This window comes from Rhinoderma darwinii, chromosome 7, assembly GCF_050947455.1.
Source record: "Rhinoderma darwinii isolate aRhiDar2 chromosome 7, aRhiDar2.hap1, whole genome shotgun sequence".
Taxonomy (NCBI): Eukaryota; Metazoa; Chordata; class Amphibia; order Anura; family Rhinodermatidae; genus Rhinoderma; species Rhinoderma darwinii.
In genome coordinates this window covers 145,217,545-145,234,871 of record NC_134693.1, presented here as the reverse complement: position 1 = coordinate 145,234,871, position 17,327 = coordinate 145,217,545, and the positions used below count along the sequence as shown (strand labels likewise).

Sequence of the window (17,327 nt, the reverse complement as noted above, 5' to 3'; positions counted from 1 at the left end):
TACATTACATTACTTATCCTGTACTGATCCTGAGTTACATCCTGTATTATACTCCAGAGCTGCACTCACTATTCTGCTGGTGGAGTCACTGTGTACATACATTACTTATCCTGTACTGATCCTGAGTTACATCCTGTATTATACTCCAGAGCAGCACTCACTATTCTGCTGGTGGAGTCACTGTGTACATACATTACTTATCCTGTACTGATCCTGAGTTATATCCTGTATTATGCTCCAGAGCTGCACTCGCTATTCTGCTGGTGGAGTCACTGTGTACATACATTACATTACTTATCCTGTACTGATCCTGAGTTACATCCTGTATTATACTCCAGAGCTGCACTCACTATTCTGCTGGTGGAGTCACTGTGTACATACATTACTTATCCTGTACTGATCCTGAGTTACATCCTGTATTATGCTCCAGAGCTGCACTCGCTATTCTGCTGGTGGAGTCACTGTGTACATACATTACATTACTTATCCTGTACTGATCCTGAGTTACATCCTGTATTATACTCCAGAGCTGCACTCACTATTCTGCTGGTGGAGTCACTGTGTACATACATTACTGATCCTGAGTTACAGCATGCGTTATACTCCAATTCTGTAAACTGGCATGTGCACAAGCTTACTGACTGTTTCCAGCAATGTTTTATGTAGATTGTCTATTTGAGCTGTAAAATGATGGTCCGGGGCGATGATCTTATTCCGGTTATAACTTGTCTGTGTTGTGGAAAGATCCGTCATCAGCAGCGATTAATACCGCTATGTAGGGAAGGTTGATAATTTTTTGACCGTACCTCAGTCTGCCCATGTGAACCATTAAAAAACCTCTTTTCCCGCGGGCGCCGTGTGACGAGTTCCGCTTTTTACACGGAGTCTTCGTGCTCCTTCACATGCGGCGCCCAGAGAAATAAAAGGCCTTTCATTGGTTGGCGATGGGCTGACTTGTTCTCATCTTTAAGGCGATGAGATGTGTTTGTGGTCGGTGCGCGCGCGTCCTGACCCCGGCTCCTCTTCTGTCAGACGCAGGTTGGGCGCTTCGCCCCGCAGTTCTCCGGGTACCAGCAGCAGGACTCTCAGGAGCTCTTGGCGTTCCTGCTGGACGGTCTGCACGAGGATCTCAACAGAGTCAAGAAGAAGCCGTACCTGGAGCTCAAAGACGCCAACGGCCGACCAGACTCGGTAAGAGGAGCCGCGTGGCAGCGTGGACTGCGGAGGGGTCTGACTGGTGGCGTCTCTCACTCTCACTCTTCATCCCTCAGGTGGTGGCTTTAGAGGCGTGGGACAATCACCTGCGGCGGAACAACTCCATCATTGTAGACATTTTCCACGGCCTTTTTAAGTCCACGCTCGTGTGTCCTGAATGCTCCAAAGTGTCCGTCACCTTTGACCCGTTCTGTTATCTGACTCTTCCCCTCCCCATGAAGAAGGACCGCACTATGGAAGTGTTTCTGGTTCGAGCAGACCCTCAGTGTAAGCCCACCCAGGTGAGTTCATGTCCCGGGTGAGGTACCACGTGCCACGCGTCTCATCTGACACCATTTCTTGTCTTCTGCGCAGTATCGATTGATTGTGCCTAAAATGGGGACCGGTCTCGGACTTGTGCTCCGCGCTGTCTAAACTGTCCGCGGTGCCTGCAGAAAACGTGAGTATGGGGTCGCCTGGTATTGTCGTCTGTGCCCCCCGCAGCAGCCGCCGCATCACTTGCATGTCTCTTCCTTCCGCGCAGATGGTGGTGACTGATGTGTACAATCATCGATTTCACAAGATCTTCCAGACGGATGAAATGTTGAGTCACATCATGGAGCGCGATGATCTCTTTGTGTACGTCCAGACGCTTCTTTGGTTCTGTAATGTCATCCTTTACGTGTCACTCATGTCCCGTGGTATAATGGCCACTGGGGGCGCTGCAGCATTGAGTGTGACCCTCTATGAGCCAGGACCGCTGCCCCCTCACTCTTGCGGGCAGGAGCTGGGGTTGTCTGCACTGATTTCCCTTTCCTGTGTGTTTTGTGCAGGTATGAGGTGAAATCCTCGCGGGGCAGTGATTCGGAGTGGTTGACTTTACCCATCTGCTTCCGGGAGAGGCGCTTCCGACAGAGCACAGCAGCCGGCACCATCTTGTTTGGGCAGCCGCTCTTGATCTCTGTGCCCAGGCAGAAGCTGACGGCGGACATGCTGTATAACATCGTCCTGGAGAGAATCCAGTAAGTGGTGGAGAAGCGTGGCTTGTGCCACAGGCGGGGGCAGGCGTGTTGTGTGTCTGCAGTGTGTGTGCTCCTTCTGTCTGTTTCCCGCCTTAGAGAAATATCAGTAGGTTTGTAGCCGTGGAACCCCCAACCCTGCAACATCCATGTGCAACCCTTGTGTAAGGACGGCTGGTAACGCACCCCGCCCCCTCCCCCCCTATAATCTGTGTAATGAGCCGCTGTCACTGAGGAGGATGGGAGTGATGGCTCCTGCGGGGAGTGTCCGGTCGGTGCCGTTTACTTCCTCGTATTCTCTGCAGACGTTATATAAAGACTCCGCTACCTGAAGAGTATTCCTCCCTGTCCGGCGACACCGCGGCCTGCAACGGCTCGAACGGCATCTATGATGGTAAGTCTGTTACTGATGGTGGTTGTAGTCCTTGCTGGGCCCTATATCCACAAGACGTACGCAGCACCTGTGCAGACTTTTATATTCAGTGGTTTGTGTTTTTAAAATGGTCAAGATGAGGAAATGGATCATCAGGAAGAACGTGAGGAGACGGAGGAGTCCCCCGAGGAGTCGAACGGGCAGTCCGACGATAGTGTGGAGGATGAGAGCTCCGAGGGTTGTAGTCCCTGCAATAAAGTGCCAAAGAAAGCCCAGGATCACCACAAGAGGCTCTTCTGCTTCAGCCTGGTGAACTCCTACGCCACGTCCGATGTGGGCAGCATGCCGGCCGAGGGCGCCTTCCTGAAACTCACCTGTGAGTATGAGCTGTGTAGATGGATATGGTCTGCTGCTCTCTGTTATCAGCCATTGCGGGCTGGGGAGGGATTGGCTTCAATGTGATGTGACTTCATGTCCCTGCCCCCACAAGCTCCTTGTTGTTTTCTGCCCTTTGATTTTCTGGCTGCTGCTCTTGACTGGTTGCTGTTGTCTGATCTTTTGCAGCTTATTCCACTGTGGCCATTGACTGGGACACGGAGACGAAGAAGTTGTGTTATGGTGATCAGGAGGCGGAGGTGAGGCTGGTCGTGCCCGTCCCGCTGGGCTTGGCGGCTGGTTGTGTGCGGCCCCCTATGACGTGACCTCTTCTTTCCTGCACAGGCCTTTGATAAACACGAGTCAATGATGCAGCCGCAGAAGAAAAAGATGGCGGTGGCGCTCAGAGACTGTATCCAGCTCTTCACCAAGACGGAGGTGCTGGGAGAGCACGACCCATGGTGAGCGCCCCTCCCCCGTGCCCGTTGCCTGTCACTCAGACGCCACGTCTGCCTCACGTCACTCTCTTTGTTCCAGGTATTGCCCAAACTGCCGGAAGCACCAGAGGGCCACCAAGAAGTTTGACCTCTGGTCCTTGCCAAGAATCCTGGTGGTGCATCTAAAACGCTTCTCATATAATCGCTATTGGAGGGATAAACTGGACACGGTGGTAGAGTTCCCAATTAGGTAAGAGCCACCGGAGCCACGGCCTGTAGACCTCGGTTTCAGCGTTGCATCGCAGCTTGCTGTATATGGGGCAGGTCAGAGCGCCCATGCCGACCCCCGGCCACAACCAGTAGCGCCTGCAGTGGTCACGTGATCATCGGAACTGGCGCAATGGAAGACGACGCCGCGTCTGGTGAATCACGTGTTACATCATGTGGACGGCCGGGGGAAGAGATGGCAGCAGGGATGCATTATGGGAAGAAGACCAACTGGAGGGGGCAGGGTGATCTGGGAAACCTTGTGTCCTGACATTCATGTGGATGTGACACGTACCACCGACCTAAACATCGCTGCAGACCCCCCTGCATGGCAGCGTATTCCCTAATGGCAGTGCCCCCTGTTAGCAGGTCAATGTGTCCGTCCGTCCCCCCCCGCCGCGCTGCAGACATTGTCCAGGAATGATGAGGAACATGAAAGAGACTTCAAGGTGTCGTCTCCAAATTCTCCAGATCTCAATCTGATCGATCATCTGTGGAATGTTCTGAAGAAACAAGTCTGATCCGCTATTATGTGACTGTCGCAGTTATCAGCCGGTGGTGGTGGTGAACTTCTCGCTTCCGCCTCTGATCACTATTTTCCAGTTTTGTGGCCGCCGGACTGTAGCGTTGGATCCTGAACCTTCCCGCGGGCTGCACACACCGCGCCGTCACGCTCCCGCAGGCTGCACACACCGCGCCGTCACGCTCCCGCAGGCTGCACACACCGCGCCGTCACGCTCCCGCGGGCTGCACACACCGCGCCGTCACGCTCCCGCAGGCTGCACACACCGCGCCGTCACGCTCCCGCAGGCTGCACACACCGCGCCGTCACGCTCCCGCAGGCTGCACGCACCGCGCCGTCACGCTCCCGCAGGCTGCACACACCGCGCCGTCACGCTCCCGCAGGCTGCACACACCGCGCCGTCACGCTCCCGCAGGCTGCACGCACCGCGCCGTCACGCTCCCGCAGGCTCTATGAGGTGTAACCTGGACGGAGGCATATAAATCCCGTGTCCAGCACAGGCCGCACAACTGCTGACTAAGCGCCACATTGTAATCCCGTGTGCTGACCTGCAGCTCGGAGATGAGGACAATGGTCGTTAATGTGGCAGTCGGCCTGTGCGGTGCACGTCCTCCATGTATTCATGAGCTTTGTCCCTTTAACACATTAACTCCTTGTGTTCCAGAAACCTTAACATGTCAGAGTTTGTTTGTGACCCGACGGCCGGACCCTACGTGTATGACCTTGTTGCGGTTTCCAATCACTATGGTGGCATGGGAGGCGCCATTGTAAGTATTGTAACCACACCCCCTCCATGTAATCACGCCCCCTCCATGTAACCACACCCCCTTCATGTAACCACACAGCCCCCCTTCATGTAACCACACAGCCCCCCCTTCATGTAACCACACAGCCCCCCGTCCATGTAACCACACAGCCCCCCGTCCATGTAACCACACAGCCCCCGTCCATGTAACCACACAGCCCCCCCGTCCATGTAACCACACAGCCCCCCGTCCATGTAACCACACAGCCCCCCCGTCCATGTAACCACACAGCCCCCCTCCATGTCACCACACAGCCCCCCTCCATGTCACCACACAGCCCCCCTCCATGTCACCACACAGCCCCCCTCCATGTCACCACACAGCCCCCCCTCCATGTCACCACACAGCCCCCCCTCCATGTCACCACACAGCCCCCCTCCATGTCACCACACAGCCCCCCTCCATGTCACCACACAGCCCCCCCTCCATGTCACCACACAGCCCCCCCTCATGTCACCACACAGCCCCCCCTCCATGTCACCACACAGCCCCCCCTCCATGTCACCACACAGCCCCCCCTCCATGTCACCACACAGCCCCCCCTCCATGTCACCACACAGCCCCCCCTCCATGTCACCACACAGCCCCCCCTCCATGTCACCACACAGCCCTCCCCCCCCCCTCCATGTCACCACACAGCCCTCCCCCCCCCCCCTCCATGTCACCACACAGCCCTCCCCCCCCCCTCCATGTCACCACACAGCCCTCCCCCCCCCTCCATGTCACCACACAGCCCTCCCCCCCCCCCTCCATGTCACCACACAGCCCTCCCCCCCCCTCCATGTCACCACACAGCCCCCCCCCCTCCTCTCTCTCGGGGCGGGTGGCAGCGTTCCTCTGTCATGCGCTGACGGCCGGGTTTCTTGTCTCCATAGATACAGCTTATGCAAAGAACCAGGAGTCGCAGCAGTGGTATTATTTTGATGACAGCAGCGTCTCCGCGGCTTCTGAAGATCAGATTGTGGTACGTGTCACATGACCGCGCGTCTCGTCCACGTTTTCAGTGTGGGGTCGTCCTTCAGCCGCTCAGTATTCACCGTCACCATGGCGACACCCATGTTTAGTGAGGTCCTGCAACTTTCTAATTGCACTATTTCCATGACCTCTGCTTGCTGTCAGTGAATGAAGACATTAACGTTTTGGAGCCAAACATCACCCAGACCTTCTGTGCTTATAACGGAGCGATCAGCCGGGAGTCCAGGCCGGAGAATTGTGCTGCTGTGTTTAGCTCACAGAGGACATTGTCACAAATCCTCAGCTGTGACAGCAGGACTAGCTCAAGATGAATTTTGTACCTTTTTAGATGTAGACAAGACTGTTCCCATTAACTGACAGCAAGCGGAGATCTTGAAACTAATGTGAAGCTAACACAAGTCTATTAGAAGGATTCGGAGCTGTCTAGTGTACGTTGCTGTGGCGTTACTCTGTGTGTCCGTGTGTCGTGTCCCCCCCCCCCCCCCTCCTTCTCTGGGCCGTGCGTCCGTCCCCCTGTCCCTCCTCTGGGCCGTGCGTCCGTCCCCCCGTCCCTCCTCTGGGCCGTGCGTCCGTCCCCCCCTCCCTCCTTCTCTGGGCCGTGCGTCCGTCCCCCCCTCCCTCCTTCTCTGGGCCGTGCGTCCGTCCCCCCCTCCCTCCTTCTCTGGGCCGTGCGTCCGTCCCCCTGTCCCTCCTCTGGGCCGTGCGTCCGTCCCCCCGTCCCTCCTCTGGGCCGTGCGTCCGTCCCCCCCTCCCTCCTTCTCTGGGCGTGCGTCCGTCCCCCCTCCCTCCTTCTCTGGGCCGTGCGTCCGTCCCCCCCTCACTCCTTCCCTCCTTCTCTGGGCCGGGCGTCCGTCCCTCCTTCCCTCCCTCCTTCCCTCCTTCTCTGGGCCGTGCGTCCGTCCCCCCGTCCCTCCTTCTCTGGGCCGGGCGTCCCTCCCTCCCTCCTTCCCTCCCTCCTTCCCTCCTTCTCTGGGCCGGGCGTCCCTCCCTCCTTCCCTCCCTCCCTCCCTCCTTCCCTCCCTCCTTCCCTCCCTCCCTCCTTCCCTCCATCCCTCCCTCCTTCCCTCCCTCCCTCCTTCCCTCCCTCCTTCCCTCCCTCCTTCCCTCCCTCCTTCCCTCCTTCTCTTGGGCCGTGCGTCCGTCCCTCCCTCCTTCTCTGGGCCGTGCGTCCGTCCCGCCTTCCCTCCCTCCTTCCCTCCCTCCTTCCCTCCTTCTCTGGGCCGTGCGTCCGTCCCTCCTTCCCTCCCTCCTTCCCTCCTTCTCTGGCCGTGCGTCCGTCCCTCCTTCCCTCCCTCCCTCCCTCCTTCCCTCCTTCTCTGGGCCGTGCGTCCGTCCCTCCTTCCCTCCCTCCCTCCTTCCCTCCTTCTCTGGGCCGTGCGTCCGTCCCTCCTTCCCTCCTTCTGTGGGCCGTGCGTCCGTCCCTCCTTCCCTCCCTCCTTCCCTCCTTCTCTGGGCCGTGCGTCCGTCCTCCTTCCCTCCCTCCTTCCCTCCTTCTCTGGGCCGTGCGTCCGTCCCTCCCTCCTTCCCTCCTTCTCTGGGCCGTGCGTCCGTCCCTCCCTCCCTCCTTCCTTCCCTCCTTCCTTCCTTCCTTCCCTCCTTCCCTCCTTCCTTCCCTCCTTCCTTCCCTCCTTCCTTCCCTCCTTCCTTCCCTCCTTCCTTCCCTCCTTCCTTCCCTCCTTCCCTCCTTCTCTGGGCCGTGCGTCCGTCCCTCCCTCCTTCCCTCCTTCTCTGGGCCGTGCGTCCGTCCCTCCCTCCCTCCTTCCTTCCCTCCTTCCCTCCTTCCTTCCCTCCTTCCTTCCCTCCTTCCTTCCCTCCTTCCTTCCCTCCTTCCTTCCCTCCTTCCTTCCCTCCTTCCTTCCCTCCCTCCTTCCCTCCCTCCTTCCCTCCTTCCCTCCCTCCTTCCGTCCCTCCTTCCTTCCCTCCTTCTGGCCGGGCGTCCGTCCCCCCCGTCCCTCCTTCCTTCCCTCCTTCTCTGGGCCGGGCGTCCGTCCCCCCCGTCCCTCCTTCCTTCCCTCCTTCTCTGGGCCGGGCGTCCGTCCCCCCCGTCCCTCCTTCCTTCCCTCCTTCTCTGGGCCGGGCGTCCGTCCCCCCCGTCCCTCCTTCCTTCCCTCCTTCTCTGGGCCGGGCGTCCGTCCCCCCCGTCCCTCCTTCCTTCCCTCCTTCTCTGGGCCGGGCGTCCGTCCCCCCCGTCCCTCCTTCCTTCCCTCCTTCTCTGGGCCGGGCGTCCGTCCCCCCCGTCCCTCCTTCCTTCCCTCCTTCTCTGGGCCGGGCGTCCGTCCCCCCGTCCCTCCTTCCTTCCCTCCTTCTCTGGGCCGGGCGTCCGTCCCCCCGTCCCTCCTTCCTTCCTCCTTCTCTGGGCCGGGCGTCCGTCCCCCCGTCCCTCCTTCCTTCCCTCCTTCTCTGGGCCGGGCGTCCGTCCCCCCCGTCCCTCCTTCTTCCCTCCTTCTCTGGGCCGGGCGTCCGTCCCCCCCGTCCCTCCTTCCTTCCCTCCTTCTCTGGGCCGGGCGTCCGTCCCCCCCGTCCCTCCTTCCTTCCCTCCTTCTCTGGGCCGGGCGTCCGTCCCCCCCGTCCCTCCTTCCTTCCCTCCTTCTCTGGGCCGGGCGTCCGTCCCCCCCGTCCCTCCTTCCTTCCCTCCTTCTCTGGGCCGGGCGTCCGTCCCCCCCGTCCCTCCTTCCTTCCCTCCTTCTCTGGGCCGGGCGTCCGTCCCCCCCGTCCCTCCTTCCTTCCCTCCTTCTCTGGGCCGGGCGTCCGTCCCCCCCGTCCCTCCTTCCTTCCCTCCTTCTCTGGGCCGGGCGTCCGTCCCCCCCGTCCCTCCTTCCTTCCCTCCTTCTCTGGGCCGGGCGTCCGTCCCCCCCGTCCCTCCTTCCTTCCCTCCTTCTCTGGGCCGGGCGTCCGTCCCCCCCCGTCCCTCCTTCCTTCCCTCCTTCTCTGGGCCGGGCGTCCGTCCCCCCCCGTCCCTCCTTCCTTCCCTCCTTCTCTGGGCCGGGCGTCCGTCCCCCCCGTCCCTCCTTCCTTCCCTCCTTCTCTGGGCCGGGCGTCCGTCCCCCCCCGTCCCTCCTTCCTTCCTCCTTCTCTGGCCGGGCGGCCGTCCCCCCCCGTCCCTCCTTCCTTCCCTCCTTCTCTGGGCCGGGCGTCCGTCCCCCCCCGTCCCTCCTTCCTTCCCTCCTTCTCTGGGCCGGGCGTCCGTCCCCCCCCGTCCCTCCTTCCTTCCCTCCTTCTCTGGGCCGGGCGTCCGTCCCCCCCCGTCCCTCCTTCCTTCCCTCCTTCTCTGGGCCGGGCGTCCGTCCCCCCCGTCCCTCCTTCCTTCCCTCCTTCTCTGGGCCGGGCGTCCGTCCCCCCTTCTCTGGGTCGTGCGTCGTCCCCCCCCGTCCCTCCTTCCTTCCCTCCTTCTCTGGGCCGGGCGTCCGTCCCTCCCTCCTTCCCTCCTTCTCTGGGCCGTGCGTCCGTCCCTCCTTCTCTGGGCCGGGCGTCCGTCCCCCCCGTCCCTCCTTCCTTCCCTCCTTCTCTGGGCCGGGCGTCCGTCCCCCCTTCTCTGGGTCGTGCGTCCGTCCCCCCCCGTCCCTCCTTCCTTCCCTCCTTCTCTGGGCCGGGCGTCCGTCCCTCCCTCCTTCCCTCCTTCTCTGGGCCGTGCGTCCGTCCCTCCTTCTCTGGGTCGTGCGTCCGTCCCTCCTTCTCTGGGTCGTGCGTCCGTCCCTCCTTCTCTGGGTCGTGCGTCCGTCCCTCCTTCTCTGGGCCGTGCGTCAGTCCCTCCTTCTCTGGGCCGTCCCCCCGTCCCTCCTTCTCTGGGCCGTGCGTCCGTCCGTCCCCCCGTCCCTCCTTCTCTGGGCCGTGCGTCCGTCCCCCCGTCCCTCCCTTCTCTGGGCCGTGCGTCCGTCCCTCCTTCTCTGGGCCGTGCGTCCGTCCCCCCGTCCCTCCTCTGGGCCGTGCGTCCGTCCCCCCCTTCCCTCCTCTGGCCGTGCGTCCGTCCCCCGTCCCTCCTCTGGGCCGTGCGTCCGTCCCCCCCTCCCTCCTTCTCTGGGCCGTGCTTCCGTCCCCCCTCCCTCCTTCTCTGGGCCGGGCGTCCTTCCATCCGTCCCTCCTTCCCTCCCTCCCCTCCTTCTCTGGGCCGTGTGTCCGTCCCCCGTCCCTCCTTCTCTGGGCCGGGCGTCCCTCCCTCCTTCCCTCCCTCCTTCCCTCCCTCCCTCCCTCCTTCCCTCCCTCCCTCCCTCCTTCCCTCCCTCCCTCCCTCCCTCCTTCCTTCCCTCCTTCTCTGGGCCGTGCGTCCGTCCATCCTTCCCTCCTTCTCTGGGCCGTGCGTCCGTCCCTCCTTCCCTCCCTCCTTCCCTCCCTCCTTCCCTCCTTCTCTGGGCCGTGCGTCCGTCCCTCCTTCCCTCCCTCCTTCCCTCCTTCTCTGGGCCGTGCGTCCGTCCCTCTTCCCTCCCTCCTTCCCTCCCTCCCTCCTTCCCTCCCTCCTTCCCTCCCTCCTTCCCTCCCTCCCTCCTTCCCTCCCTCCTTCTCTGGGCCGTGCGTCCGTCCCTCCTTCCTTCCCTCCTTCTCTGGGCCGTGCGTCCTTCCCTCCCTCCTTCCCTCCCTCCTTCCTCCCTCCTTCCCTCCCTCCTTCCTTCTCTGGGCCGTGCGTCCGTCCCTCCTTCTCTGGGCCGTGCGTCCGTCCCCCCGTCCCTCCCTCCTTCTCTGGGCCGGGCGTCCGTCCCTCCTTCCCTCCCTCCTTCCCTGGGCCGTGCGTCCGTCCCTCCTTCCCTCCTTCTCTGGGCCGTGCGTCCGTCCCCCCGTGCATCCGTCCCCCCGTCCCTCCTTCTCTGGGTCGTGTGTCCGTCCCTCCTTCTCTGGGCCGTGCGTCCGTCCGTCCTTCTCTGGGCCGTGCTTCCGTCCCTCCTTCTCTGGGCCGTGCGTCCGTCCCCCCGTCCCTCCTTCTCTGGGCCGTCCGTCCCTCCCTCCCTCCTTCTCTGGGCTGGGCGTCCGTCCCTCCCTCTTTCCCTCCCTCCCTCCCTCTTTCCCTCCCTCCCTCCCTCTTTCCCTCCCTCCCTCCCTCTTTCCCTCCCTCCCTCCCTCTTTCCCTCCCTCCCTCTTTCCCTCCCTCCCTCTTTCCCTCCCTCCCTCTTTCCCTCCTTCCCTCCCTCCCTCCTTCCGTCCCTCCTTCTCTGGGCCGTGCGTCCGTCCGTCCCTCCTTCTCTGGCCGTGCGTCCGTCCCTCCTTCTCTGGGCCGTGCGTCCGTCCCTCCTTCTCTGGGCCGTGCGTCCGTCCCTCCTTCTCTGGGCCGTGCGTCCGTCCCTCCTTCTCTGGGCCGTGCGTCCGTCCCTCCTTCTCTGGGCCGTGCGTCCGTCCCTCCTTCTCTGGGCCGTGCGTCCGTCCCTCCTTCTCTGGGCCGTGCGTCCGTCCCTCCTTCTCTGGGCCGTGCGTCCGTCCCTCCTTCTCTGGGCCGTGCGTCCGTCCCTCCTTCTCTGGGCCGTGCGTCCGTCCCTCCTTCTCTGGGCCGTGCGTCCGTCCCTCCTTCTCTGGGCCGTGCGTCCGTCCCTCCTTCTCTGGGCCGTGCGTCCGTCCCTCCTTCTCTGGGCCGTGCGTCCGTCCCTCCTTCTCTGGGCCGTGCGTCCGTCCCTCCTTCTCTGGGCCGTGCGTCCGTCCCTCCTTCTCTGGGCCGTGCGTCCGTCCCTCCTTCTCTGGGCCGTGCGTCCGTCCCTCCTTCTCTGGGCCGTGCGTCCGTCCCTCCTTCTCTGGGCCGTGCGTCCGTCCCTCCTTCTCTGGGCCGTGCGTCCGTCCCTCCTTCTCTGGCCGTGCGTCCGTCCCTCCTTCTCTGGGCCGTGCGTCCGTCCCTCCTTCTCTGGGCCGTGCGTCCGTCCCTCCTTCTCTGGGCCGTGCGTCCGTCCCTCCTTCTCTGGGCCGTGCGTCCCTCCCTCCTTCTCTGGGCCGTGCGTCCCTCCCTCCTTCTCTGGGCCGTGCGTCCCTCCCTCCCTCCCTTCCCTCCCTTCCCTCCCTCCCTCCCTTCCCTCCCTTCCTCCTTCCCTCCCTTCCCTCCCTCCCTCCTTCCCTCCCTTCCCTCCCTCCCTCCTTCCCTCCCTTCCTTCCCTCCCTTCCCTTCCCTCCCTCCCTCCCTCCTTCCCTCCTTCCCTCCCTCCTTCTCTGGGCCGTGCGTCCGTCCCTCCTTCCCTCCCTCCTTCTCTGGGCCGTGCGTCCGTCCCTCCCCTCCTTCTCTGGGCCGTGCGTCCGTCTCCCCGTCCGTCCCTCCCTCCTTCTCTGGGCCGTGCGTCCGTCCGTCCGTCCCTCCTTCCCTCCCTCCTTCTCTGGGCCGTGCGTCCGTCCCTCCTTCCCTCCTCCTTCTCTGGGCCGTGCGTCCGTCCCTCCTTCCCTCCCTCCTTCCCTGGGCCGTGCGTCCGTCCCTCCTTCCCTCCCTCCTTCCCTCCCTCCTTCTCTGGGCCGTGCGTCCGTCCGTCCCTCCTTCTCTGGGCCGTGCGTCCGTCCGTCCCTCCTTCTCTGGGCCGTGCGTCCGTCCGTCCCTCCTTCTCTGGGCCGTGCGTCCGTCCGTCCCTCCTTCTCTGGGCCGTGCGTCCGTCCCTCCTTCTCTGGGCCGTGCGTCCCTCCCTCCCTCCCTCCCTCCCTCCCTTCCCTCCCTCCCTCCCTTCCCTCCCTTCCCTCCCTTCCTCCTTCCCTCCCTTCCCTCCCTCCCTCCCTCCTTCCCTCCCTTCCCTCCCTCCCTCCCTCCTTCCCTCCCTTCCCTCCCTTCCCTTCCCTCCCTCCCTCCTTCCCTCCTTCTCTGGGCCGTGCGTCCGTCCGTCCCTCCCTCCTTCCCTGGGCCGTGCGTCCGTCTCCCCGTCCGTCCCTCCCTCCTTCTCTGGGCCTTCCCTCCTTCCCTCCCTCCTTCTCTGGGCCGTGCGTCCGTCCCTCCTTCCCTCCCTCCTTCTCTGGGCCGTGCGTCCGTCCCTCCCTCCTTCTCTGGGCCGTGCGTCCGTCTCCCCGTCCGTCCCTCCCTCCTTCTCTGGGCCGTGCGTCCGTCCGTCCGTCCCTCCTTCCCTCCCTCCTTCTCTGGGCCGTGCGTCCGTCCCTCCTTCCCTCCCTCCTTCTCTGGGCCGTGCATCCGTCCCTCCTTCCCTCCCTCCTTCCCTGGGCCGTGCGTCCGTCCCTCCTTCCCTCCCTCCTTCCCTCCCTCCTTCTCTGGGCCGTGCGTCCGTCCGTCCCTCCTTCTCTGGGCCGTGCGTCCGTCCGTCCCTCCTTCTCTGGGCCGTGCGTCCGTCCGTCCCTCCTTCTCTGGGCCGTGCGTCCGTCCGTCCCTCCTTCTCTGGGCCGTGCGTCCCTCCTTCTCTGGGCCGTGCGTCCCTCCTTCTCTGGGCCGTGCGTCCCTCCTTCTCTGGGCCGTGCGTCCCTCCTTCCCTCCCTCCTTCTCTGGGCCGTGCGTCCGTCCCTCCCTCCTTCTCTGGGCCGTGCGTCCGTCCCCCCTTCCCTCCCTCCTTCTCTGGGCCGTGCGTCCGTCCCTCCTTCTCTGGGCCGTGCGTCCGTCCCTCCTTCTCTCCCTCCGTCCCTCCCTCCTTCTCTGGGCCGTGCGTCCGTCCCTCCCTCCTTCTCTGGGCCGTGCGTCCGTCCCCCCTTCCCTCCCTCCTTCTCTGGGCCGTGCGTCCGTCCCTCCTTCTCTGGGCCGTGCGTCCGTCCCTCCTTCTCTGGGCCGTGCGTCCGTCCCTCCTTCCCTCCCTCCTTCTCTGGGCCGTGCGTCCGTCCCTCCTTCCCTCCCTCCTTCCCTGGGCCGTGCGTCCGTCCCTCCTTCCCTCCCTCCTTCCCTCCCTCCTTCCCTCCCTCCTTCTCTGGGCCGTGCGTCCGTCCGTCCCTCCTCTGGGCCGTGCGTCCGTCCGTCCCTCCTTCTCTGGGCCGTGCGTCCGTCCGTCCCTCCCTCCTTCTCTGGGCCGTGCGTCCGTCCGTCCCTCCTTCTCTGGGCCGTGCGTCCCTCCTTCTCTGGGCCGTGCGTCCCTCCTTCTCTGGGCCGTGCGTCCCTCCTTCTCTGGGCCGTGCGTCCCTCCTTCTCTGGGCCGTGCGTCCGTCCCTCCCTCCTTCTCTGGGCCGTGCGTCCGTCCCCCCTTCCCTCCCTCCTTCTCTGGGCCGTGCGTCCGTCCCTCCTTCTCTGGGCCGTGCGTCCGTCCCTCCTTCTCTGGGCCGTGCGTCCGTCCCTCCTTCTCTGGGCCGTGCGTCCGTCCCTCCTTCTCTGGGCCGTGCGTCCGTCCCTCCCTCCTTCTCTGGGCCGTCCGTCCGTCCCTCCCTCCTTCTCTGGGCCGTGCGTCCGTCCCTCCTTCTCTGGGCCGTGCGTCCGTCCCTCCTTCTCTGGGCCGTGCGTCCGTCCCTCCTTCTCTGGGCCGTGCGTCCGTCCCTCCTTCTCTGGGTCGTGCGTCCGTCCGTCCCTCCTTCTCTGGGTCGTGCGTCCGTCCGTCCCTCCTTCTCTGGGTCGTGCGTCCGTCCGTCCCTCCTTCTCTGGGTCGTGCGTCCGTCCGTCCCTCCTTCTCTGGGTCGTGCGTCCGTCCGTCCCTCCTTCTCTGGGTCGTGCGTCCGTCCGTCCCTCCTTCTCTGGGTCGTGCGTCCGTCCGTCCCTCCCTCCTTCTCTGGGTCGTGCGTCCGTCCCTCCTTCTCTGGGTCGTGCGTCCGTCCGTCCCTCCTTCTCTGGGTCGTGCGTCCGTCCGTCCCTCCTTCTCTGGGTCGTGCGTCCGTCCCTCCTTCTCTGGGTCGTGCGTCCGTCCGTCCCTCCTTCTCTGGGTCGTGCGTCCGTCCGTCCCCCCTTCTCTGGGCCGTGCGTCCGTCCGTCCGTCCCCCCTTCTCTGGGCCGTGCGTCCGTCCGTCCGTCCCTCCCTCTCTGGGCCGTCCGTCCCTCCTTCTCTGGGCCGTGCGTCCGTCCCTCCCTCCCTCTCTGGGCCGTGCGTCCGTCCGTCCGTCCGTCCCTCTCTCCTTCCCTGGGCCGTGCGTCCCTCCCTCCTTCTCTGGGCCGTCCCGTCCGTCCGTCCGTCCGTCCCTCCCTCCCTCCCTCCCTCGTTCTCTGGGCCGTCCCGTCCCTCCCTCCCTCGTTCTCTGGGCCGTCCCGTCCGTCCCTCCCTCCCTCGTTCTCTGGGCCGTCCCGTCCGTCCCTCCCTCCCTCGTTCTCTGGGCCGTCCCGTCCGTCCGTCCCGTCCGTCCCGTCCGTCCCTCCCTCGTTCTCTGGGCCGTCCCGTCCGTCCCGTCCGTCCCTCCCGTCCGTCCCTCCCTCGTTCTCTGGGCCGTCCCGTCCGTCCCTCCCTCCCTCGTTCTCTGGGCCGTCCCGTCCGTCCCTCCCTCCCTCCCTCGTTCTCTGGGCCGTCCCGTCCCTCCCTCCCTCCCTCCCTCGTTCTCTGGGCCGTCCCGTCCGTCCCTCCCTCCCTCCCTCGTTCTCTGGGCCGTCCCGTCCGTCCCTCCCTCCCTCCCTCGTTCTCTGGGCCGTCCCGTCCGTCCCTCCCTCGTTCTCTGGGCCGTCCCGTCCGTCCCTCCCTCGTTCTCTGGGCCGTCCCGTCCGTCCCTCCCTCGTTCTCTGGGCCGTCCCGTCCGTCCCTCCCTCCCTCGTTCTCTGGGCCGTACGTCCCTCCCTCCCTCGTTCTCTGTACTGATGTCTTTTGTTCTCCTGTCGTTGTAGACTAAGGCGGCCTATGTGCTGTTCTACCAGAGACAAGATGGCGGCAGCTGTAAAGCCTCATCACCTGCTGCTTCTCTGGGTTCCCCCCCGGCTGAGGACGACCTCCGGGACCAGGACAGACAGCAGGACTTGGACTGTATGGACACCAACTAATGATCAAGCCCCACGTGACCCGGTGAGGAGGGAGACCCTTCAGCCAAGACCCCGCGCCCTGATGTACATACTGCCCTCCGCAGCGGGAGTCCGGGCGATGACGGGAGCGCCACCTTCCCCCCGTCAGTGTATATTACAGAGGTGATGGGGGAAGGGACGGCCGCTGCTCCATGAAGACTTCATTTACTCCCCGGCTTTGACGATTTTTCCTCTGTCTTTCGTCTGACTGATCCGAGCACCGGCCGCCGCCTCATGAGTCTATTTTTAATATAAAGAGGACGGTGCGGCGCCCCCAGACGGCAGAGACCTGGCGCTGCTTATCCAGAAGCGGGGGTGTCCTTACTTCTTGTATCGGGGGTCTTATTTATTGCTCTGTATTTTATGGGGACAGATTTCATGTAAAGCATCGCACAATGTATAAACCAGAGGCCGTGGTCTGCAGTGTTTCTATCAGTCGCTCGTCCTGTCTGGTGACTACCACTGATTTGTGGGGGCGCTGCTGAGCTCTGCCGGTGAATGTGTTCTGGAAGACGGGGTGTGGGGTGAATTAAATGCCATAATGAAAGCAGAGATGATGTGCCGTTGTCTTCACGTGGGTCTGCCCCCCCCCCCCCCCCCCCCCACAACAGCCAATCAGATCGCTGCATTCATAGTCTATTGTGAAACGGGGGCTTCTTATCTTGTCTGTCGCTGTGGGTGGAGCCTGATTATCACATTAGACATAATGTACCGTATCCGTGGGGGCGCCATGCCGGGTTCATGTAGTGCAGGTTAGAGGGCTAGTGAGCCGCTGGGTGACATCATCTTGTGAGCCCCCCCCCCCCCTCCCTTAAAATCTACGATCACACAGCGTGACTCTGGGAATGTCGCCCCCCCAGGCGGACATGATCCATACATAGGAACAGGGATACGGAGCGCGGGAAAAAGTAAGGCTGGGTTCACACGACCATGTTACGTCCGTAATGTACGGAACGTATTTCGGCCGGAAGACCCGGACCGAACTCAGTGCAGGGAGCCGGGAGCATCATAGTTATGTACGACGCTAGGAGTCCCTGCCTCTCCGTGGAGCTACTGTCCCAGACTGAGAACATGATTACAGTACGGGACAGTTGTCCTGCAGAGAGGCCGGGACTCCTAGCATCGTACATAACTATGATGCTCCCGGCTCCCTGCAGTGTATTCGGTCCGGGACTTGCAGCCGAAATACGTTACGTACATTACGGACGTAACATGGTCGTGTGAACCCAGCCTAAAGATTAGGGAGTGGAGCGGCTGGGAGGAGCGTGGGATTTACTGGTGGGCGGAGCCTTAAAGGGAACCGGTCATAGTAAAGATGTAGTCAGATGTGCGGCAGCGTGTTATGGGGGAGGGGCGCATATAGTATAACGCATTTACACATTGGCTCATTCTGGGCTTAGGTGTCCAGTGGGCGGTCCTACACAATGAGTGGCAGATATTGCTATTCACACACAATCGCTGTAGGACCGCCCACTGGACACCAGCCGAGAAGGACCTCCCTTCCACTCAATGACACTGACACCGATCTGACTGCGTTTTTACTGTCACCGGTTCCCGTGAGCCGGAGGATGGATGGCCAGGAC

The 17,327-nt window shown here is 63.2% G+C and overlaps 2 protein-coding genes across 2 annotated transcripts in view; one reads left to right on the top strand and one right to left on the bottom strand.

Annotated features, from left to right (window-relative positions):
* The window catches only part of BSN (bassoon presynaptic cytomatrix protein), a 145,087-nt gene extending 144,267 nt beyond the window's left edge, over window positions 1–820 (bottom strand). The window contains exon 1 of the mRNA XM_075832538.1: window positions 807–820. Coding sequence (XP_075688653.1) covers window positions 807–820 — 14 coding nt within the window. The remainder of the gene's footprint in view (window positions 1–806) is intronic.
* A 154-nt stretch (window positions 821–974) lies between these two features.
* USP4 (ubiquitin specific peptidase 4) lies at window positions 975–16,179 on the top strand. Its single transcript, XM_075832537.1, is given in 15 exon segments — window positions 975–983; window positions 1,033–1,191; window positions 1,272–1,496; window positions 1,570–1,599; window positions 1,601–1,654; window positions 1,739–1,833; window positions 2,028–2,216; window positions 2,519–2,607; window positions 2,723–2,962; window positions 3,151–3,221; window positions 3,307–3,422; window positions 3,499–3,648; window positions 4,853–4,983; window positions 5,870–5,958; window positions 15,574–16,179. Coding segments are annotated over 15 exon segments (1,800 nt in total). The 3' UTR covers window positions 15,727–16,179.
* The last annotated feature ends 1,148 nt before the right edge of the window (window positions 16,180–17,327 follow it).